The 23,837-nt window shown below is 43.4% G+C and overlaps 1 protein-coding gene across 2 annotated transcripts in view; it reads left to right on the top strand.

The window, feature by feature from the left end:
- The window catches only part of MAP2K5 (mitogen-activated protein kinase kinase 5), a 167,012-nt gene that overhangs the window by 62,239 nt on the left and 80,936 nt on the right, over positions 1–23,837 (top strand). For both annotated transcript variants that reach the window (XR_006387787.1, XM_044279370.1), the window contains exons 8-9: positions 589–653; positions 21,134–21,173. Coding sequence is in view for 1 of the 2 variants with exons in the window: in XM_044279370.1 (XP_044135305.1) it covers positions 589–653; positions 21,134–21,173 (105 nt within the window). In the remaining variant the exon portion in view is untranslated. The remainder of the gene's footprint in view (positions 1–588; positions 654–21,133; positions 21,174–23,837) is intronic.

The raw sequence follows: 23,837 nt of genomic DNA, 5'->3' as shown, positions 1-23,837 counted from the left end.
CAATGACGATTACATCATGGACTTGATTGAAAGTCAATGGGGGACAGATCCGTTTTCTATTGTTTCAGATAGTGTCAGAGTTAAACGGATCTGTCCCCATTGACTTGCATTGTGGTTCATGATGGATCCGTTTTGCTCTGCATCCCATGACGGAAAGAAAACCGCAGCATGCTGCAGTTTGCTCTCCAGTATGAAAACGGAACGGAATGTATTTTGGAGCACTCCGTTCTGTTCAGTTACTTTTTGTCCCCATTGACAATGAATGGGGACAAAACGCAAGCGTTTTTCTCCGGTATTGAGTTCCTATGACAGATCTCAATACCGGAAAATGTAAACACAAGTGTGAAAGTAGCCTAAGCCATGCATGTGTATTCTCAGGAAAGACCAGCGGCAAAAAGATTGATTCTGGTAGTAACTGAGTGCTGGGGAATTCCACTTTGACCTAGTTTTTAATCCATTCTGGTTGGCTCACAATTTTTATTTTATTATTTTTTTTTTACCATAAGTACCATAATGTTTAGTGCTTGAAAAAAATAAATAAAAAAAAGAGATACAGTCTTTAATTTACTGTTATTTTCTTCTTTATAGATCAATGAACTTGACATCCAGAACCGTGACATTCTTGGTCATGGAAATGGAGGCACTGTGTATAAGTAAGTATATGATTACAAGAAGATTTGTATGCAGTATATGAGAAATTATACAATGTATTGGGAAATCATATAAAGGAAAATCATAAAATTATTCACTGGTAACAGTTATATCAAACTACCGTAGTCAATATGACGCTCGCTCCCATATGTGCATTGCACAGACTGGAGGGAGGAGGGGGCCGTGTACAGACGCTAGTCCTGCAGCGGCGCTCAGGTTAGTGGGCATCATAGAGATTTTCCCTTGTCATGTTCCAGGGTTTGTTAAAAACAAAAATTTTTACACCTAGGGAGCAGTGATGGCTAGTTCGCCGTGTTCGCCGTGAACACATGCGAGCTGCCATCTTAACTCACAAGTCCGGCGATGCACAGGTAAGCCCTTGCCTGTGCGCGAGCCGGTCTGAAATGAAATGCGGTCACCGGGAGCAGGCAGTTCCGAGAACAGCCCGATGAAGGCCCCCGGCAGCTGTTCTCTGAACTGCCTGCTCCCGGTGACCGCATTTGTTTCAGACCGGCTCGCGCACAGGCAAGGGCTTACCTGTGCATCACCGGACTTACCTGTGCATCACCGGAGTGCGTTAAGATGGCAGCTTGCATTTGTTCGCGGAAGAACACGGGAAACTGGCCATCACTGCTAGGGAGCCACTTCCAAGAGGTGCCACAGGTGCATTGCCAGTAGGTCTCCATATACAGGTGGTCAGTACCCACCTAAAGTTAGAGGGCAAAATAAATCTTGGCGTATTCGCCCCAACTCTATTAAAATGAATGATGACAAATTGAGAAAGCGATTGTCAGCTCATGTTAGTTTGTTAATCAAATCTTGTGACAAATCAATTTCCATCTGTTGCAAAAATGCGGCATGCATTTAATTGTAAGTATACTCCCCAAAGTATTCCGCTTTGTCCACGGAGCAGAGGCCTGAAGATCCAGTGTTGTCCCTGCTGAGCTGGGTGCCATAGGCCTCCAAAGAGGAGGGAAGGCAGCACAGGCACGTGGATTATATGGCAGGCGTGTGCTTGGATTTGGCCTCCTCAGGTGTGCACCACCCATCCTTTATTTTGCCATGGAGTGCTGTCCAAACTACTCCTTTAGATGCCGCTGGCCTTGTCTGGCATCCAAGAAGATGGCTGCTAGTCCCCCAGCACTAAAATTATTGGGAGGGATTTACCCTTTTATTTGTGCCAGAATTCTGCCCAATAAAAGATGCAAATCTGGGGTGGCGTACAAAAACTGGAGTAACCTTTCTGGACAAAATTGTTAGGTTATAAGTTGCGCCAAATTGATCAAACTGAGTGCATTTGGCACAAATTACGTGAACGCAGATTCAGGCGGAATTGACTTTATAAAATTCCCGTTAACAAATTCCCCCAATTTATTTGAATACATACTTTCCCAACCCTGCTGTCTATGTGCAGATGCATGTATTCTGTGTGTCTCCAGTCTATAATGGCGCGGTCAGAATGATTTATTATTGGACTCTGCGCAGTCACACTCAGTCACACAGAAGTGTTAATCCAGACTCAGCATTTTTATTTTATTTTTTTAAATATGGCAGCCACATATTGATTTTATTTTATTTTTTCCTCTGCACAATTGGATGAAAACTTGTTTGTGTAGCAATATTGGTCTGTCCAGAACCCTGAAACAATACTATCCACGCACTGTAATCACCCGCCTGCTTCCCAGGGATAATAACATTTCTGGAAAGAAATAGCTATACAAAGCCCCTTCCTCACATGAATCACCAGGAGCCATTCCCAACACCCCCCTTCAAACCTCTAAACTGTTAACAATTTCACTGCTGGATAGTATACTGTGGATGTGGTGAAGCACTGTCAGAGGCCTATGTCACATGGGAAAGGGGGGTCAAGGACAATCTGAAGAGGCTTATAAGTTCTGGTTTAATCATTACACACAATCTATGTTAACAGAGTTGTCCCAGATTTAGATTTTGATGGTCTATCCTCAGGCTAGGTCATCAGTATCTCATTAGTGAGGGTCCAACTCCCAGTATCCCTGCTGATCAGCTGTTTGGCCAGGGTGCCGTGGTTAGCTTCACAGCCTCTTCCTAGACCAGTGAGGTCACATTCATCGGTCACATGGTCTAGGTCTAGGAGCATCGAGCTGCAATACCAAGCACTGCCACTAGGTGCTTGGTGAGCACTCACTGGAGCAGCATGGCGTCTTCAAACAGATGATTGACAGGACCCCTGCTGATCACATATTGTTAACCCATCTTTAGGCCATCAGTATCAAAATGTCGGACAACCCCTTTAAAGTTCTTTCACTGTGAGTAGTTATAGAATTTACCATTAAGTTATTCATGAATCTTGTGGACTTTTCTTTATCGGCTCATATTTCTCTGATAGGTTTACAAGAGCCTAGATGTGCAGCACGATATTGCACAGAACCAATGTGGAATTGTAAAGGCTGTGTTAGAGACGGGTGTGTTAGCCTGTCGTACTAACTGTGCCAGTGTGTGGAGAAAGTTTTTTTTTTTTTTTTTTTTTTTTTTAACCACTTCACATCTGGGCCATTTGCCCCCTTCCTGACCAGGACTAATTTGGCAAATCTGACACATCTGACCTTATGTGGTAATAACTTTGGAACGCTTTTACTTATCCAAGCCATTCAGAGATTGTTCTCTCGTGACACATTGTACTTTATGCTAGTCATAAATTTGAGTCAATATATTTCACCTTTATTTATGAAAAAATCCCACATTTACCAAAAATTTAGAAAAATTCTAAATTTAAATTTCTCTGCTTTTAAAACAGAAAGTGATGCCTCATAAAATATTTATTACTTAACATTCCCCATATGTCTACTTTATGTTGGCATCATTTTGGATTTTTTTTTGTTAGAAGGCTTAGAAGCAATTCTTAAAATTTTTTAAGAAAATTGCCAAAACCCACTTTTTAAGGACTAGTTCAGGTCTGAAGTCACTTTGTGGGGCTACATAGTGGATACCCCCATAAATGACCCCATTGTAGAAACAACACCCGCTCAAGTTACTTAAAACTGATTTTACAAACTTTGTTAACTCTTTAGGCGTTCCACAAGAATTAAAGGAAAATGGAGATCAAATTTTTACATTTCACTTTTTGGGCAGATTTTCCATTTTAATCCAATTTTTTCTTTAACACATCGAGGGTTAACGGCCAAACAAAACTCAATATTTATTACCCAGATTCTGCGGTTTACAGAAACACTCCACATGTGGTCATAAACTGCTGTATGGGCACATGGCAGGGCACAGAAGAAAAGGAGCGCCACATGGTTTTTAGATGCCATGTCCCATTTGAAGCCCCCCTGATGCACCCTTACAGTAGAAACTCCCAAAAAGTGACCCCATTTTGGAAACTAGGGGATAAGGTGCCAGTTTTATTGGTACTATTTTTGGGTACATATGATTTTTTGATCATTCATTATAACACTTTATGGGGCAAGGTGACCAAAAAATTGGTTGTTTTAGCACAGTTTTTATTTATTTATTTTTACAGCGTTTACCTGAGGGGTTCGGTCAAGTGACATTTTTATAGAGCAGATCGTTACGGTCGTGGCGATACCTAATATGTATACTTTTTCTTATTCATTTAAGTTTTACACAATAATGGCATTTTTGAAACAAAGAAAAATATGTTTTAATGTGTCCATGTTCTGAGAGCTAGAGTTTTTTTATTTTTTAAATGAATTTCTTATGTAGGGGCTCATTTTTTGCGGGATGAGGTGACTGTTTTATTGGTACCATTTTATGGGACATACACCCTTTTGATCACTTGGTGTTGCACTTTTTGTGATGTAAGGTGCCCAAAATGGCATTTTTTTTTTTTTTTTTACGGTGTTCACCCAAGGGGTTAAGTCATGTGATATTTTTATAGAGCTGGTTGTTTTTACGGACGCGGCGTTACCTAAAATATATTTATTTATTTCACTTTACCAAAATAATTGCATTTTATAAACCCAAAAAAATGATGTTTTAGTGTCTCCGTGTTCTGAGCGATTTTCTTATGTAGGGGCAAATTTTTTGGTGGAATGAGGTGACTTTTATTGGTACCATTTTGTGGGACATATGCCTTTTTGATCACTTGGTGCGGCACTTTTTGTTATGTAAGGTGAGCGCTGTGTATACAGCGATCTAGAAGGCAGGGACACCTAGGAACTGTCTCTGCCTTCTCTAAGGGTTGCCCTGCTGTCACTGACAGCGGGCAACCCGATCTGCAGCTGCACGATTAGCGTGCAGCTGCCATCTCTGGACGTTCCAGAATGTCCATTCATAGACTGAGAACCACCTCCCGGACGTTTAAAGTCAACGTGCGGACGGGAGGTGGTTAACTGTTACAAATGCCCTAATAATACATTTTGAAATACACCCATTGACAAAAAAAATAACTTACTTATATGGAAATTTTATGGCAGGGCTTCCAACACACGCCACGGGTTTCCCAGAAATATCTGCACCAGATTGTAACACTTCCTTGGCCTGACAGGTCACCAGATTTATCACCAGTTGAGGGATGGCAGCTTCCGCAACCTCCGACTGGGCAGGATCTATAGACCTAGCTGCAACATCTGTGGGCAAATGTCCTACAGGATACCATACGGAATCTGTATACCTCCATGCCTAAACGTATCTCATCCTGTATCCAGGCTAGATGTGGCCCAACAGGTACTAGAGCCTCCTTTCAGTTTGTACAGTTTTCCCCAATAAACTCATCCTCTCTCTCTAATATTGCAATCACTTCCATATATCATCATTACATTCACACACATGAGGTTTGCATAGCACATCGCTGCTTCTGCCTGTCCTCGCTCCTCTAAAAGCCTGGCACAGCAGAGTATCCTGCACCGATGTGCTGTGCAGAGCTTTCAGCGGAGCAAGCACAGGCAGGAACACCAGTGTGTGCGCCAGCCAGTACAGCGCAGAATCCGTACACCACATGCATGGCTACAGTCTACGGATTCTGTATGCTCCGTAGTGAAAAGCTCTATAAAAAAGACACAAATTCCGTGGACGTGTTTAACTAGTAAAACAATAAAATCAATAATAATATATACTGCAAATATTGTTTTTACAACATTTTTATCAGTTAAAAAAAACATCAGAAATTTTTCCACACTTTGGGCCTTTTTTGGCTTCTAAAAATGTCATGAAATTCATGTGTCACTTGCTAGTCATACAACTTTCTATAATTTTTTTAATAAATTTTTTCTTCCTCTAAAGAAGCCTATGGAAAACCGCCTGAAAAGAACGTCACAGCCAGAACAAACTGCGATAAAAAAAAAACAAAGGCCATTAAACTATCTTGGGATACTTTCACACTAGCGTTGTTCTTTTCCGGGCATTGAGTTCCGTCCTAGGGGCTCAATACCGGAAAAGAACGGATCAGTGTTATCCCTATGCATTCTGAATGGAGAGAAATCCATTCAGGATGCATCAGGATGTCTTCAGTTCAGTCTTTTTGCCTTTTACAGGACGGCGATAGTATCGCAGCATGCTGCGGTTTTATCTCTGTCCAAAATTCCGGAACACTTGCCGGCATTTTTTCCCATTGACATGCATTAATGGCGGATCCGGTCCCGAGTGTTCCAGCAAAATGGATCAGTTTTTGCAGTCTGCGCATGCTCAGACCGCAAAAAATTTAAAAAATAAATAAATGCCGGATCAGTTTTTCCGGATGACGGATCCGGCATTTAAATGAATTTGCCAGACAGATCAGGATGTCATCAGTTGGCATACGTTCTGCCGCAAGTGTGAAAGTACCCTTAGAGCACCACTAGAAAAAGTTCATTATAATTTTTTATTGTCCAACATGTAACATCTGGCTGAGGGGGGGGGGGGGGGGGGCGTCTAAATAAAAAAAAAAACAACAACAACAAAAAATGTGTTTTTGAAACCACCTTAAATGAAGAATATATTAAAATCAGAGCACCCCTTTAAATGGCCTGTCTCACATAGCTCTTAGTAGAAACTAGGAGACTGCACTGTAATTACTTGTTCAGCAATCTTAAAATATAAATGATGGTAATGGGGTGTTGGTCACTGGGGATCAAGAGAAGGCAGGGCTCCTAAATGGGTTATTTAGCTCTGTATATACAAAAGAAGAGCGGGCATCTCATGAGGGTGGTGCCACTGGTGTAAGTACCTCCAATAACATACTCACCTGGCTGACTGTAGATATGGTCCATATTATGCTAAAAAAAAGTGACCCCAGGTCAGATGGATTACACCCTAGAGTTCAGTTCAGTTATTTAAGCGAAACGCGTAGGTCAGCTGGACCTTGGATTTTCTGATGTTTCTACAATAAAGTTTCTCCATTTTATGAAGATTATCCTTTTCTTTTTGCTCAGTTCAGAGTACTTTGCCTCTATTCATAATATATACAGATTCTTTAATGACAGGCATTGTACCAAGGGACTGGCACAAGGCGAATGTGGTGCCCATTTTCAAAAAGGGTACTAGGTCTTCACCAGGAAATTATAGACCAGTAAGCTTAACGTCCATAGTGGGGAAAAATGTTTAAGGGCCTTCTACAGGACTACGTAGAGGATTATGTAACTGTCATTAATATAATAAGTGATAGCCAACATGGTTTTACTAAGAACAGAAGTTGTCAGACTAGCCTGATTTGTTTTTATGAGGAGGTGAGTAGTAGCCTGGACAGAGAGGCGGCTGGACTTTGCAAAGGCGTTCGATACTGTCCCACACGGACAACTAATGGGTAAATTGTGGTCTGTTGGTTTAGAAAATATAATTTGTGCACTTGCTGTCTCCCCTCTCTCAGCAGCAGCAGGAAGACAGACGGGAGATGGCACCAATGCGACTTAGAATTTACAAATGGCGACAAGACTTTTTAGTCTTGTCGCCATTTGCGACTAGACCCGCCGCCGCAGCTCTGCAGTTGAATACAGCGGCGGGTCACATAAGATAATAGTTCTCTGCCCCGCCGCCAATGTTCTTCTCGGCAGCGCAGTGGAGGAGGAGTCTCTCCCAGGGCTGTCTTTAATATTGATTGGACCCTGGGCAAAAATTTACTTGGGCCCCCTGGATCCCGCCTTCCCACACCCTAGCATGCAATCACGCTCTCCACCACAACACACACACACACAAAATCCACACATCTGGTAGAGTCCAGTGAATGATTGTAAATACTTCCAGTTCTGAAGACTCCAGCGGCTCAGGATCAGTGCTCTGGGCAGCTGGGCTCAGGCTGGAAGTGGGCACCGCTCTGCAGGAAGGAGACCAGGGCTCGGCTCACCCTAGTGTTACAGTGCACCCCAGCACCCCACAGTATGCAGTATAGCACCCTATAGTATACAGCACCACACAGTATGCAGTATAGCACCCTATAGTATACAGCAACCCACAGTATGCAGTATAGCACCCTATAGTATACAGCACCACACAATATGCAGTTTAGCACCCCACACTATACAGTACCCCACAGTATATAGTAGAGCAGTATAGCAGCCCACAGTATACAGCACCTCACGGTATACAACACCTCACTGTATACAGCACCCCAAACGATACAGCCCCCCACACTATACAGTACAGCAGTATAGCACTCCACACTATACCGCACCCACAGTATACAGCCCCCCACACTATACAGTACAGCAGTATAGCACTCTTCCCCACTATACAGGCCCCCCCCACAGTATACAGCCCACCACACAGTATACAGGCCCCCACACAGTATACAGGCCACCCCCCCCACACACAGTATACAGCCCACCACACAATATACAGCCCATTACACAATATACAGCCCACCACACAATATACAGCCCACCACACAATATACAGCCCACCACACAGTATACAGCACCCCACTATACAGTAGTTTACAGTATATTAACATAACAGCCCCTGTCACCTTTTTCTGATGTAATCTTTACACAAAAAAGCTCCACAGTTAACTTCTGCAACACTCCACAGGACCTGTGATGACCTCATAGCCATGTGACCAGTAATTGCTAGGTTACTGGTCACATGGTAATGATGTCATTAAGGTCCTAGAGCAAAACTCATTAAGGTCCTAGAATTAAGATCATTAACACAGTACGATCATGATGCCTGTGTAGCCGACAGCCTGACACCCGGGGCAGTAGCTAGCAGGGCTCAAGAGGCAGCTGCCTTGGGCCCCCCAGGAGCAACTGGGCCCAGGGCAGCTGCCCCTTTTGCCCCTTGGTAAAGACGGCCCTGGTCTCTCCCTTCCCCCTGTGCTGCTGCTGCCAATAAGAAGAGACAGAAGGAGGAGGGGAGGGGCTGTGGCCACTGCGCCACCAATGAAGATAACTGACCCGTTAATACAAATACAGGAGGCGGGTGCCGGAATCAAATAGCCGGCACCTGACCTCTATGACAGGGAGCAGTGATCAGCGGCAGTTAACCCCTCAGGTACCGCACCTGAAGGGTTAACTGCAGCGGTTCGCAGCTCCCTGTCATAGAGGTCGGGTGCCGGCTATTTGATTCCGGCACCCACCTCCTGTATTTGTATTAACAGGTCAGTTATCTTCATTGGTGGCACAGTGCACCCCCCCCCCCCCCAAACACCCCAGTATAATAAACATTACCATGGTGATAGATCATGTGATGTACCATGTGATGAGTACAGTGATGTCACCACAGGTCCTTTGACAGGTCCTGAATAAAGAACAGGAGACCGGCAGCTACGCGATCAATTGGATAAAAAAAAAAATTTTTAACCCTAGATTGAGCTTCTACTAAGCATTCTGTATTAAAGAATGCTATTATTTTTCCCTTATAACATAACACAGTGAATAGACTTTCATCCTAGCAACCATGCGTGAAAATCGCACCACATCCGCACCAACTTCTATGGGGCCTGCGTTGCGTGAAAAACAGAGCATGCTGCGATTTTCACTCAACGCACAAGTGATGCGTGAAAATCACCGCTCCTTTGCACAGCCCTATAGAAATGAATGGGTCCGGATTCAGTGCGGGTGCAATGCGTTCACCTCACACATTGCACCCACACAGAAATCTCTCCCGTGTGAAAGGGGCCTAAGGGTGAATAGTAAGTAAAAACAAAACAAAAAAAACCACTAAGGCTACTTTCACACTTGCGGCAGTGTGATCCAGCAAGCAGTTCCGTCGTCGCTTGTCATGCGGACAGACTGATCCGTCTTGTATCTTTTGAATGCTGGATCTGGCACTAATACATTCCTATGGGGAAAAGTACTGGCATTCAGGTAAGTCTTCAGTTTTTTTTCGCTGGAGATAAAACCGTAGCATGTTACGGTTTTATCTTTTGCCTGATCAGTCAAAATTACTGAACTGAAGACATCCTGATGCATCCTGAACGGATTACTCTCCATTCAGAATGCATGGGGATATAACTGATCAGTTCTTTTCCGGTATAGAGCCCCTAGGACAGAACTCTATGCCAGAAATGAAAAACGCAAGTGTGAAAGTACCCTAAAATATTAAGTTTAAATCCCCCCTTTCCCAATTTTACATATAAAATATATAAACAATAAATAAATAAACATATTACATAGCGCTGCGTCCGAAAAGTCCAAACTATTAAATTATAAAAAAATATCTCCTATGCGGTGAGCGCCGTAACAGAAATAAATAAATAAAAAGCATACGATTCGCCATTTTTTTGTCACCTTGTCACCCCAAAAAATAGGATAGGACTGTTCTATTGTGGACGGAACGTTTCATAAAATGCGAAATTCACGCGGCTTTTTTGGTGTTTTTTATTTTATTTTTTATTTTTTCATGGTATTGAGTATCGCAATACTTTTTTATGGTGACGAAAGCGAATCAAAATTTTGGTATCGAAACAACCCTACGCCGATCTGATCAGTGTAGCGTTGTCACGATACCAAATTTTTGATTCGGTTTCAATTTGGCGACAAAATTTTTCAGTTCAGGAGCCAATGGCTACTAGGTAATTTTTTTAGTCTGGAGCACTGCTCCCCCCGAACTGGTAACACCCATCTGGAGCTTCTTTGAAGACTGCTAGTAATTCATTCAATAGAGGATCCAAGATCCAGAATTATTACAAGAGAGATATAAGTAATTGCTAAAACACACGTCAGGAGAGGTGACAGGTCCACTTTAGAACATATGAACAGAACCTAAATCAAGAAAATGATGTAAAGTCTTGAGTAACTACTGCAGAAATCCTAGTTTTTTAATATAGTAAATCCCCTTTAAATTTGCGGCAGCCAGGGACTGCCTTATGCCATCCTCTGGCTCACTGGCATGTACATTTTATAATATTTCCCTCCGCTTTGTAACGTGAAGGATACACAATGTAGGCGACAAAGCAATAAACTATAGCTAATTGATTTAGCAAAAAAAAAAAAAAAATGTTTGAAGAGGAAAAAGGCTGATATATATTAGAAATCACAGAGCGGAAAACCTCCAGAGGAAGAGCTCGTTTAAAGTCATAAAAACTTTTCCCATCACCTTTAACAAGTCTGTATGTCTTTATTCCTGGCAGTAAATGAGGAGCTCGCACGTTTATTTGAATTTAACTTTCTTACAAAACCAATTAAGCCTCAAACAACTGTCAGTGTGCCTCATCCATCCTGTTCTCGCTTCAGGAACAGACAGCTCTGGTTCTGTGCCGCCATTTCACGGCCTAATTAAGCGCTTGTGCCGCGATGCACTTATGAAACGCATCCTCCTTTCTGTCCGCTTTTGTTTCCTTTGAGCAGTTATAGATGCTTTATACCCAACACGGTGGTAGGTATATCACTTCACTAATACGGAGCAGCATACAAAGTGTTAATCTGCATTCACATAGATCTTTAAAGGGCATCTGTCATCACATACCAGTAGGCGAAATGCCGGCAATCTGTAGAAAAAAGTATTTTTTATAATATGCAAATTACTCCCTAGGTGCAAAGAGGGCGGTGCCATTGAACCTCATTGCACCCAGCAGCTCAGCTCCCTGTCTGTTATGCTACACCACCCCCACCACTATGACAGACAGGCCCTGAAGACTCGCAGGAGCATGTTTGGCACATGCGCAGATGGACATTCTCCATCCCTTAACTGCGCATATGCAGAACGCGCTTGTCACAAGGGTGTCACAACCTATCGCTGACCCTGTGGTGCCTGGGGTCAGAAGGTTGCAGTGGGTGGCTACTCGCCCAATTTCAAGGGATCGCTCCATGACCTAGTTATGGGGATGGATTCCGGTCCAGGTTTTCCTGTTTTGGTTTAATATTCTTTTTGTCCTATCTAGGTATCGGTAGTTTTCCTTTCAGCTGTTCTGGGTCTGCCACGCCCAGCCACTATTTAGTCTCTCTTCCTACTTCCCTTGTTGCCAGATATAGACCTTCCTTTCAGGTTATCTATTCTGACCTCAGGTGGTGTTGGTGTGGAGATGCTGGAGCAGTTGCAACCAGTGCGGTTGGCTCTCCGGTTCTCTAACGTTTGTATACTGTTTGTTGTTGTGTTGTTTGCTGTTTGTGTTGTTTGTCCACTCCCTGTTGTTACCCTTGTCAGTGGTGAGGATTAGTGCTCCCACCGCCCTACTCACTGCCTAGGGCTTCTTCCAGGGTAAGTCAGGGACGAGGCACTTGATCGGCGTACGGGTGAGCAACCCGTCTAGGGACGTCAGGGTAGCTAGGTGCCAGTGCTAGGTGTGTTAGGGGCCACCACCACTCCTTTTCCCTTGTGTTAGGGCACCCGGTTTCCCTTCCCGATGCGCCGCACGTCTGGTACCTGCCATACTAGACGTGATGGCGCTCCCGTGAGACTACAGGGCCAGGCGTGAATATGTTTTCACTGCCTGGCCTGGCATTAAACCCCCACCCATCTAATAGTTCTCTCTTATTCTATGCCTAGGAGATAACTTATTCTAAGGGCTCATGTACACAAACCGTATTTTTGGTCCACATCCGATCCTCATTTTGGGTCGGATGCGGTCCAATTCACTTCAGTGGGGCCACAAAAATTGTGGACAGCACACAGTCCGTTCCGTGGCACCTACAAAAATATAGATCATGTTCTATTATTGTCCGCATTAAGGACAAGGATAGGACTGTTCTATTATGGGCTTGACGTTCCATTCCGCAAAATGTGGACCCCAAAACAGGCTACAGTTGTGTGCATGAGCTCTACTTGGAATACCCCTTTAAAGGGGTTATCCGACACTAACAAATGCCCCCCATAGTCCCCGCACCGCTGCAGCTGCTTCTCCCAGTGCCCGGATGAAAACGTGTCGGGGGGAGGGGGGTTTAGCCAATGGCAGGCGGCGACATTTGTTAGTGTCGGATAACCCCTTTAAATTCTGTATTATTCCTATGTATTGTTGAATACAGTCTATTGTTCCCTGTTATCAGCCATTTCAGTGCGGGGAAATGCTGACCGCTGTATTCCTTATTATAATTTTTGAAAGGGAGGTGTGAAAGCGTCTGCTATAATATCCCCCCCGTCTCTCCAGAGAATGAGTGCACTTTTATCATTTGTAGACTTCAGTTTTAATGCTTGTCTAACCCTCTCGTCCTGCTGTTAGTTTGTCTGCGTTGGCTTGCTGCAGGTCTGAGCTTCATCTATGTCGGCGCCTGCTGCCCCACGCTGGCTGCATAACACAAGACAAACGGCCTGGTACGGGGCAGATAGATGGAGGGCCGGCCCGAGGAAGGCGTCTTGATGAAACGGTTCAATTAAAAGCACAAGCATTTACATGGTGTAATTTCCCTAAATTGCCAGCTAGTCCCTGCAGACAGCAGCGTTTGGGGGGGGGGGGGGGATTGATCAGAACATTGATTTTGGCTGAAGATGATAAATTTCTGCTGGTTAGTTAAAGTCATTCTGCGCCAGGTCTTGGTCTGCAGTGCTGAACAGCTTCTTTATCGGATGCTTAAAACAGGACTTATTTCCCAAGGCTGCTAGGTCTGTTCTCCGCTCAAGCTATTCCCAAACCATCTCTTACTCAGATGATTTTTGCTTAGCTTTTGTATGCAGATCAATAGGTGATTGAAACTGATTAAAACTTAGGCAACCAGTTACCGGCACCAGTTTAATTAGAAACGGGCTGATTCTTAAATGAAAAGGCATTCTGAGCTGTTGTGTTTTTTTTTTTGTTTTTTTTTTGCATACTTAAGCGTCACGCAAAATAAAAAGTCCCATTTAAAAGGTTTGCACAAGTAAAGTCCCAGGGGCTATGGAGGCACATCTAACGATGGAAAGCTCTGCCGAGCTCTAACTCTTTTAATGTAGTTAGTGGTGGAAAGGTCCGAATTAAATAATAACCTTCTACCTACAGTAGTGTTAGTCTAGAACAGTGTTTCCCAACCAGTGTGCCTCCAGCTGTTGCAAAACTACAACTCCCAGCATGCCTGGACAGCCTTTGGCTGTGCGGGCATGCTGGGAGTTGTAGTTTTGCAACAGCTGGAGGCACACTGGTTGGGAAGCACTGGTCTAGAAGTGTGGACTTGATATAATTGGAGATGTCTTGAGATGTTGGCTGGAGATCTATCTATATAGGATAGTCCCCTTGTTGAGTGGTAATAGGATTGTGGGTGCGGACACCTAAATCATCGTTTGTCGGCAGCAGATCATGGTGTCTGAACAGCCTCTGCTGCCAGCAATAGAGAGGAGCGAATTTCTTATTTTGAATTTCGGTCACGCTTCATTTGGTTGTAAAAGCAGAATTGAGTTATGGATTCCGTTACCACGGACCATAACGCAATTCTATGACGGAATGCCTTTTAGAGGCATTTCGTTATTCATTCCGTCATAATAGAAGTCTATGGGCTGCAAAACTGATCCGTCCCGTTTCCGTTATGCAGGGGAGTCCTCTCTTGCATAACAGAAACCAGACAGATCCGTTTTGCAGCCCGTAGACTTCTATTATGATGGAATGAATAACAGAATGCCTCTAAAGGCCCTCCGTCATAGAATTGCGTTATGGTCCGGGGTAACGGAATCCATAACGCAATTCTACTTTTGCAACCAAACGAGGCGTGAACAAATTTCATAACCTGAAATTCGCTCCTCTCTAGCCAGCAATCAATGGTTCTGTGTGTATTTTCTGTGTCTAATTCTTCTTTGATGGAACACTTGGAGTGAGTGTAGTCTTCGTGAAGGGAGACTGACGTTGAGGGGATTATGCTGGATCACACACTTATTAGTGGCAACACCGGCAAACCAGTACTCTGTCGAACAGGAACCTCTTATGAGCCAAATTAGAAGGGTTCTACAAATTGTAATCCTGAAAGACGTGATTGGGGCACGTCTCTTCTGTATGGGACTTTCAGCAGTGCCTTGTATGGCTAGAATTGGGCTTTGGCATTACATTGGAACTACACAACAATTCGCAGGCTAGTGTTCTTGTTGGCGTTGTTGAAAAGGTGAACGAATAGAACAAATGTGCTTTTAAGATTTTGAGGTCTTTAGGTTCTGTTCACACAAGGGTGATGTCTCCTGTTTAGAATGGACCCGTTCATGTTTTTATGGTTCTCCAGAGATCATGACGAACCCCATTAATTTAGGGTCCCAATACTTTTGACATCTTGAGCAATGGTTCAGCTACACAGCGATTTTGGGCACATTACCTGTCGAGCGCCTAAATATTGCAGCTTAGCAGGGCAGCTATTAAAATTAAATGGGGTCACAGCGCAACTCGCACGTTTTACCATGACCTTAGAGTATTAAAAATAAAAATCTAACACTGCTGGATTTTTTGCGATTCTGGGGTCTTGGCAAAAGTGCGAGTCAGGCTGCAACCCCATTCATTTCTATGGCTGCCCTGCAATACTTGGGCGCTCAACACATGTTGCTCCTAAAATTGCCGTCTAGCTGAACCCATACTCTTTCTAGGATGGTAGGAAGCACCCGGCAAAGGGTTAGCAGTCCCTCTGCCCAGTTAGAAGTATGCAAATGTTGCAGACGGACAAGTAATTACTGCATCTGTTACAGACTCATTTAAAGGACTGGCTGTTAAGTAAGACAGAGGTGCGTGGAAGGTGTGTGTTACAGTGTAACCAGATCCCCTATTCAGGCTGCTTTAATCACTTTACAGTTTGTGTGTTTGGGGTAAGTTGAGGCAATTGAGACCTCCAACTAAAGGCTGCACATTCCCTTTCATTCCCTGTGACATGTGCCCACCACCCACCTGCGCTCTCCCATTGTGACCCAAATCATCCCCATAATTAAATGTTAAATTGGTACTGTCAGTGATCTGTAAACCAAACCAGGCGTGTATCGTGCACAAGAAATGTAACCCGGACCTCCACGGGTGAATTGGCGCACACCATAATTAAATCATTAAGCCTCCCTTTTTTAATTGCTTGGGAAACTGTAGAGGCATCTCTAAAAGCCAGAGTCCGGTTTCATGATGAGCTAATTAAGTTGGCACAGAGTTGGGTGCAAGAAGTGTTAATGATTTATTTCAGATGCCCCCAGTTCGTCGTCTCTTTAGGTCCTAGTCTTATAGATCTTATTAATTTTTTTTTTTCAAGATTGAGTGAGCCTCAACGATATGGAAATGTTAATTTAAAACAAGTGGAGAATCCGTGATACTCTACAGTGTTAGGTTAGGTCAGGGATGCCCAACCTGCAGCCCTCCAGCTGTTGCAAAACTACAACTCCCAGCATGCCTGGACAGCCTACAGCCATTAGGGCAGGCTGGGAGTTGTCCTTTGTCAACAGCTGGAGGGCCACAGGTTGAGCATCCCTGGGCTAGGTCATACAATGGCACAACATTTGAAAATGTAAAAAAAAAAGAAGTATGATACAAATGAGTTGCTTTTTTAAATACCATTTACACACTGCTGAAAATGTCTGCAGGTCTTTTAAAGGGAACCTGTCACCGGGATTTTGTGTATAGAGCTGAGGACATGGGTTGCTAGATGGCCGCTAGCACATCCGCAATACCCAGTCCCCATAGCTCTGTGTGCTTTTATTGTGTAAAAAAAAAAATATAATTAAATTAACCTGAGAGGAGTCCTGTCCCTGACTCATCTCGCGTACAGGACTCATCTCACGTTAATTTGCATATGGATCAAATCGATTTTTACACACTAAAAGCACACAGAGCAATGGGGACTGGGTATTGCGGATGTGCTTGCTCTATACATAAAATCCTGGTGACAGGTTCCCTTTAAAGTTTGCTGCAAGTATGCTCTGTAAGGACCGATGCACACGACCGTATCTGTTTTGTGCTCCACAGATTCACAAAATACGACCCAGTGACTTCAATGAGTCCGTGGTCTGTATTTTGCGGCCAAGTATAGGACATGTTCTAACTTTTTGCGATACGTACATACGGATGCGGAAAGTAAACAGGTTGTCTGTGTGCTTTCCATATTCGTTTGTCCGTTCCGCAAAATGTGGACAACGGAACCATTGAAGACTATGGGTGCGCAAATAAAATGCAGACGGTACACGGACGCATGGGTATTTTGCAGATCCGCAATTTTCTAACTTAATTGATAGATTTTTGCTGCCGTTTTCAACGGTTTCATTTAAATGTGATTTTATAAACCTACATATTTCCCTTTGTGTATATACCATATCATTTTTTCTTATCCGATCCACATTTTTGGCGGTTTGGATTTGGACCCATGCATTTCAATGGGCCACAAAAATGCAGAGAGCACACGTATACCGCCCTTATTTGTATATCTGCATGTCTGTCCCATCAAAAAAGAACTTGTCCTATTCTTGTCTGTTTTGCAAAATACATATGGTCATGTGTAGGCTTCAGCGATTGGAGCTTCGGATCATAGATCCTAAGTCAATTCATTAAAAAACTTGTTTGAAATGCTGTTTCCGTACAGCATTAAAATGTAATTGGCTCCAAGGAGGAAAGCGAGACTTCGGTGAATTACTTCAGCACTCCTATTTGCTTATTTAAAGACATTTTAAAATAGAAATCTGAGGTTGGGTTTGGTACTGGCAGGTACCTCGTTACCAAAGCCTACTTCCGATTCCTATCTTAAAATGTTTTTAAATAGGCAGATAGGAATGCCAAAGTCATTTACCGAAGTCTCAGGCAACTTCGCCAAGACTTTCTTCCTGCACAGAGCCAATACATTTTAATTCTGTACAGAAACAGCATTTCAAGTTTTTTAACAAATAGATTTCAGATTTATGATCTGAAACTCTATTCGATCAAGCCTAGTCATGTGCGTGCTAACACAGCATCCCAACGTTTTGGGCATCGGGGCCGTATATAAATTTGGTATCGGCACAATTATACTGACCTACAGAATAAGGTTGCGATGTTATTTCATAAAACAAAACCCCCCAAAAACATGGTGGAATTGCAATTTTTTCTATTTCGCCCATCATACTATTTTTTTTTTGTTTTCCTATATAAACTATGATCAATTAAATTGTGCTATTAACATATACAAGTTGTCATTCAAAAAAGAACCTGCATATGGCTGTGTGAACAGAAGATTAAAAAAGTTATGGCTCTTGGAAGGCAGAAAGAAAAAAGGGGGTGTCCAAAGCAAGGAACCCCTTCAAACTTCTATCAGGAGACATGGCTTTTTTTTGTAACTGGAACTTTCCCCTGTGTGTTCTTTTCTGACTTTGACAACCAGCATTTGAAGTTCATTTGTGCGTTGAACCCCCAGCTTTATATTTCTCGGAGATCTTACTGGAATTATTGACCAGACCCTTCTCTTTGAAGAGTTAGACGCTAAGTGGAAGTGAGGAAAAGTGGCTCATATTTTAAAGAAATTGAAACCTTCATTACACAGCTTTTTATGAGAGAGGAACTGAGATTTTATGGTCTCATTTAGATATACTATTTGGTACTGTAATGTACAGCTTCAGGGTTGTTGTTTTTTGAAAGTCTTAATAAGACAGCGAGATAGTGGGCTTGGTGGGGGGGCTGAGACACAAAGGTATTTTAGGATGCTCATATGATAGACTTACCATATTCTACTGCACGATGAAGGACGCATGGTATAGTTTGAGCAATAGTATGTCTTCATTAAGCAGATTTCTTGTATGGAGTGATTTGCAGAAGACTATAGGATATCTAAACCCAATAACCCTAGAGTCATTTCATTTCGTCTCATCATGAACATACCTTCATGGCACTGGAGAAACACAAGCAGCACATTAGTTGATGTTACTATCAGTCTGTTTCCTTATAGAAACATAGAATGTGTCGGCAGATAAGAACCATTTGGCCCATCTAGTCTGCCCAATATACTAAGTACTATGAATAGCCCCTGGCCCTATCTTATATGAAGGATGGCCTTATGCCTATCCCATGCATCCTTAAAGGACATTCATCACCTATCTACAGGATAAGTGATAAATATCTAATTGCTGGGTGCCCCACCACTGGCCCACCCACCAATCACTTAAACTGGGGTCCCATTCCTCCTCACTGCACTAATACATCTCGAGGCCATCGGAAACAGCTGAGTGCCGTCTCCTGCTTTTCCTGTTATCCCTATAGACATTGAGTCAAGTGGCAAGGGACATGTTTGATTATCGCATCATTGGTAGGGGGTCCTGCAGTGGTACCCTCCCTCACAATCTTATTGTTGAGCAACCCCTTCAAAGAAGTTGTCTGCTTTGAGATAACTGTAGCTCACAGGGCAAGCTTTACAGCATAGCAAATTTCAAGGTCACTCTTCTTAGGCTACTTTCACACTGGCGTTTTGGTTTCAGTTTGCGAGATCCGTTCAGGGCTCTCACAAGCGGTCCAAAACGGAATCAGTTTTTCCCTAATGCATTCTGAAAGGAAAAGGATCCGCTCAGAATGAATCAGTTTCATCTCCGTTCAGTCTCCATTTCGCTTTGGAGGCGGACACCAAAACACTGCCTGCAGCATTTTGGTGTCTGTCTGATGAAACTGAGCCAAACGGATCCGTCCTGACTCACAATGTAAGTCAATATGGACGGATCCGTTTTCACTGACACAATATGGCACAATAGAAAACGGATCCGTCCCCCATTGACTTTCAATTGTCTTCAAGACGGATCCGTCTTGGCTATGTTACAGATAATACAAACGGATCCGTTCTGAACGGATGCAGATGGTTGTATTATCTGAACGGATGCGTCTGTGCAAAACCATGATGGATCTGCACCAAACGCCAGTGTGAAAGTAGCCTTAAATGGTGAGGCATAGACTGAGATTGAAGCATGTAAACCTTCACTAACATGAACCACGAGGACATTTAGCATTCACCACATCATTGCCCTAGAGCAGTGATGGCTAACGTCCGGCACTCCTGCTGGGGTGAAACTACCACTCCCAGCATGCTCCATTCATTTCTGTGGAGTTCTGAGAACAGCCAAGCAAGTGTGCATCTTGGGAGTTGTAGTCTTACCACAGCTGGAGTGCCGGAGGTTAGCCATCACAGCCCTAAACCAAACGAACTCTATTACTCCCTTCACTATTTTAGGATTGTCTGGCAGTATTATTTGTATTTGTCTTATTTGGGCATTTGATGTGGACAGTGTGGGTGCTGCATAATGGCAGTATTATGTGAGCATCTTATGAACTATAGTAGTTCTATTGCTAGAACAATAGAAACTCATAGAGAACAGCTCTCCTTTCTGGTTTAGGCTCCATTCAGACGTCCATAACGTGTTTTGCGGATCCGCAAAACACGGACAGCGGCAATGTGCATTCCGCATTTTGCGGACCGCACATTGCCGTTACTAATAGAATATGCGAATATGCAAGTGCGGACAAGAATAGGACGTGTTCTAGTTTTTTCGGGAACGGAATTGCGGACCCGGAATAGAAATGAATGGGTCCGCAATTCCGTTCCGCAAAATGCGGGCCTTATAGAGAGGAGTCCTGAAATCCAGCTGCTGTAATAAGGCATATGGCATGTGGTTGTCTTAGAGTATGTTCACACAGAGAACTTCAGAGGAGGTTTTGAGGCTGAAAAAAAATCTGCCTCAAAAGTTTCCTCCAACAAACCTCCGTGTCTTAATGTGGGAATCTGATGATCGCGTCTTCTGGTCTTGCATGTCTAGTACCAGCGGATGCCGTAAAAGTAACCACTGCACTATCTGATAATCACAGCATGAATGCCTTGAAGCAGGTAATACTATATACCGCATCAGTTCTATCTGCCTAGGTTTCAGTCCTCCCAGACCTTGGTCTTGGCAGAGATCCATGCTTGGATAATATTGGGGGGGTTGAAAAGGATGGACAGATAGGCTATCTACAGAAACGGGACTCTCCACCCTAATGATATTCAGACCAAGGTCTAGGAGGATCAAAAGCTAGGTAGTTAGAATTGATGTGTTCATACTGTGACTATCGGATTGCATTGAAACACGGTGGCATGGTTTCCTCATTCTACTTCCATGGACTTTTTCCCTACCACTGAGCACTTACTATATCTAACCCCAGAATGCCAGCCATAATAAGAATACTATAAAAAGGCATGCACATTAGAGAAAAAAAACGTATTTCCAGTTGTACTGTGTAAGCTACCAAAAACAACCCCTTCTCTATCTGCAACCAAAACAAAAATGTTTTTTTCTGTTACAGGGCATACCATGTACACAGTGGGAAGATCCTGGCAGTGAAGGTAAGAAAATCCAATGCCAATGTTTACCCTGTGCCCTTGAATTTAGCAGGGGTTCATTTTGCTAAAACAGGTTTGGAAAGCTTTCCAAAACTGATTGTAAGAGATCCACATTACATATTCCAGATTTTTATTTGCCCCAGTAAAGTCGATGGAGAAAAACACAAAAAACGACACAACAGATCGGGGAAACCGTTTCCATGCAGAAAATGACTGCAGCATGTGGATAAGATCAGCAGATTTTACCTGTGCAAATCCACGGATAAAATCTGCAGCCTTTCCATCCCGTGTGAATTTCACCTTATGGTTTGTGAAAAAACATACATAACACCTATTGGGCGAAAGTAGAGTAGCTCTTCTATTTTGCTGGATCATCCTGGAAAGGTAGCTGCGCCTAGGGCCCCTCATAAGGCAAATGAGGGCTGCATGCAGTCCCTGGGCCGCTAACCCATAACCAAGACTGGGAGAGTTACATATTGCATAAAGCAATAAGTGCCATTTCTTAATAATGTGAAAATTAATACAATACTATCCATAGCTTGGGTCTCTAACTCGTGACCGTTTGGCTCGTGGGATGTCTCCTAGACCAAAAAAATTTGTGGTGGTCTAGTAAGGCTGAGTAAATGCTAGCTTGAAGCAGGTCACGAGCATATAGAAAAGGGCAGGTTTGGTGAGGAGGTGAAGAGCCGCACTTACCGTATGTTTAAAAAGCATAAGCAGAAACCTGGCGTCTCGCCTCACAGAGAACAGAGATCCAGGGGTACTTCTATCGGGGGAGCTTATGACAGATCCACAGGATATGCTATAAAAGTCTGACAGGTGCACCGGGAATGGAGAGGTGGCTTTGTGTGCACTGCTCTCGTTACAGGGGATGTCCAGCGCCTCTCGCTTCTGCCCAAACTGGGCGGACAGTTGTCGAGGCAGTTGTCTGAGGCGAGGCAAGCACCATGCACATTGCCAGGAATAGGACATGGGCATGATGGGTACATTTAATGCGTGTCACAACCATCTCTGAGTGCTGAATGTACCTCTCAGAATAGGCAAGGGTGGGTACCTCTAAATCAGGATGTCTGTCTAGTATGGATATTACCAGCACGTCCGCAAATGTATATGGGTAAATGTTAACGATGTACATTTTTTTTCTTGGGAGATTCCCATTTTTTTCGAGTGATTTTTATTTTATTTTTTCATATAGCTTATTTGGTTTTAGAAAACAATGGGCATACAGGTGGAAGCTCATAACAACAATTTGTGTCATTCATCAAAAATACCCCATGAATCAAGAGTGCCCCTTGAGTTTTCACTCCTCTGGCCACCATATCGGTGCTTAGGTTGCCCGACACAAGAGGGCTAAATGAGATATTGTCAGTTTATAGAGGGTCCAGGGTGGGTCTCAAAAATCACCACATTCCAAACTTGGGTGGGTTATTCTTATATATTTATTGTATTGCATTATTTTCTAAGAAGTAAGCCATAGAAAAATGTAATAGTTTATAAGCTCCGATCACACCATGCTTCCACTGAAAGATGCTCTTTTGCAGGATTCAAACAGATGCTTCGGAAGGGGTTGTCACATTAGAGGCGTAGTGAGATAAGCCAAAAAGGCTCGCGTGCTGTGATACCCACTGATCGCTGGAATGAAGTGACAGCGGTGCTAGGGAAGTGTTGTGCTACTCCTTTTGGCTCTACTAGACTTTTTCCAGGTGGCCAAATGGGTGATGATTGACCCCCATTGATTAAACATCTTAGCAATATGCCGCTAATAGGGAGGCTCTCTCCCCCTTTAATCGATTAGGAAACTTTTTTGGTACAAAAACATGTCTAAATATGTATAGTCAAAGCATAATATGAAAAAAGCCTAAGGGGTAATTTAATAAGGTTGATAGAAAAAAAAAATGGAAAAATAAATTAGTGTCTCAGCCATTAGATCGTTGATAATGCTTCACAAGTGAATGTATCAAAGGCACCCAGATGCTATATTATGGCATTTGCTCCGTTTGCCTAGTGGGGATATTTTTTTTTTTTTATTTTTTTTATTACATGGGATTATATTCATACTTAAAGTGGTTAGCTGGTTTCCTATATTGATGACTTATCTTGAGAACAGGTCATCAATATAGGAAACTGGCCAACCCCTTTAAAGGGGGTTTTCCAGGCTCCTGACCATTGATGACCCATTCTCAGGATAGGTCATTAATACCCCCCCCCACCATCCGCTGTTCCCTGCAGTCTCCAGCGCTGGAACCATCACTGTGAATGGAAGTGTAGTGACAGTCACTTCAGTGGCAGTGGGCTGCGGTACCCAGCCTGACCACTAACAGAGTTGTGCTTCCTGCTCCATTCACAGTGCTAGTTCCATTGCCAAAGGCTTCAGGAAACAAGAATCGGTGGAGGTGTTAGGCTCTCACTGATCAGATATTAAAGGGGTTGTCCTGCCATTTATAGTGATGACCCATTGTCAGCATAGGTCATCAATATCTGATCGGCGGGGGTTTGACACTGATTGAAGAGGAGGCGGCGCTGCCTTCTGTTCTTTACAGCGCATGCGAGCGCTGCTTCCTGTACATTACACTGCCTGTCACTTGAATGGAGTGAGTACTTGTAATTACACTGCTCCACAGGAGATGACGGGCACCACCTCCTCTTCAAACAGCTGGTCGTTGGGGG

The sequence above is a fragment of the Bufo gargarizans genome, chromosome 2 (assembly GCF_014858855.1).
Source record: "Bufo gargarizans isolate SCDJY-AF-19 chromosome 2, ASM1485885v1, whole genome shotgun sequence".
NCBI lineage: Eukaryota > Metazoa > Chordata > Amphibia > Anura > Bufonidae > Bufo > Bufo gargarizans.
The sequence above is the reverse complement of the archived record's forward strand: the minus strand, read 5'-3'. Positions and strand labels throughout refer to the sequence as shown.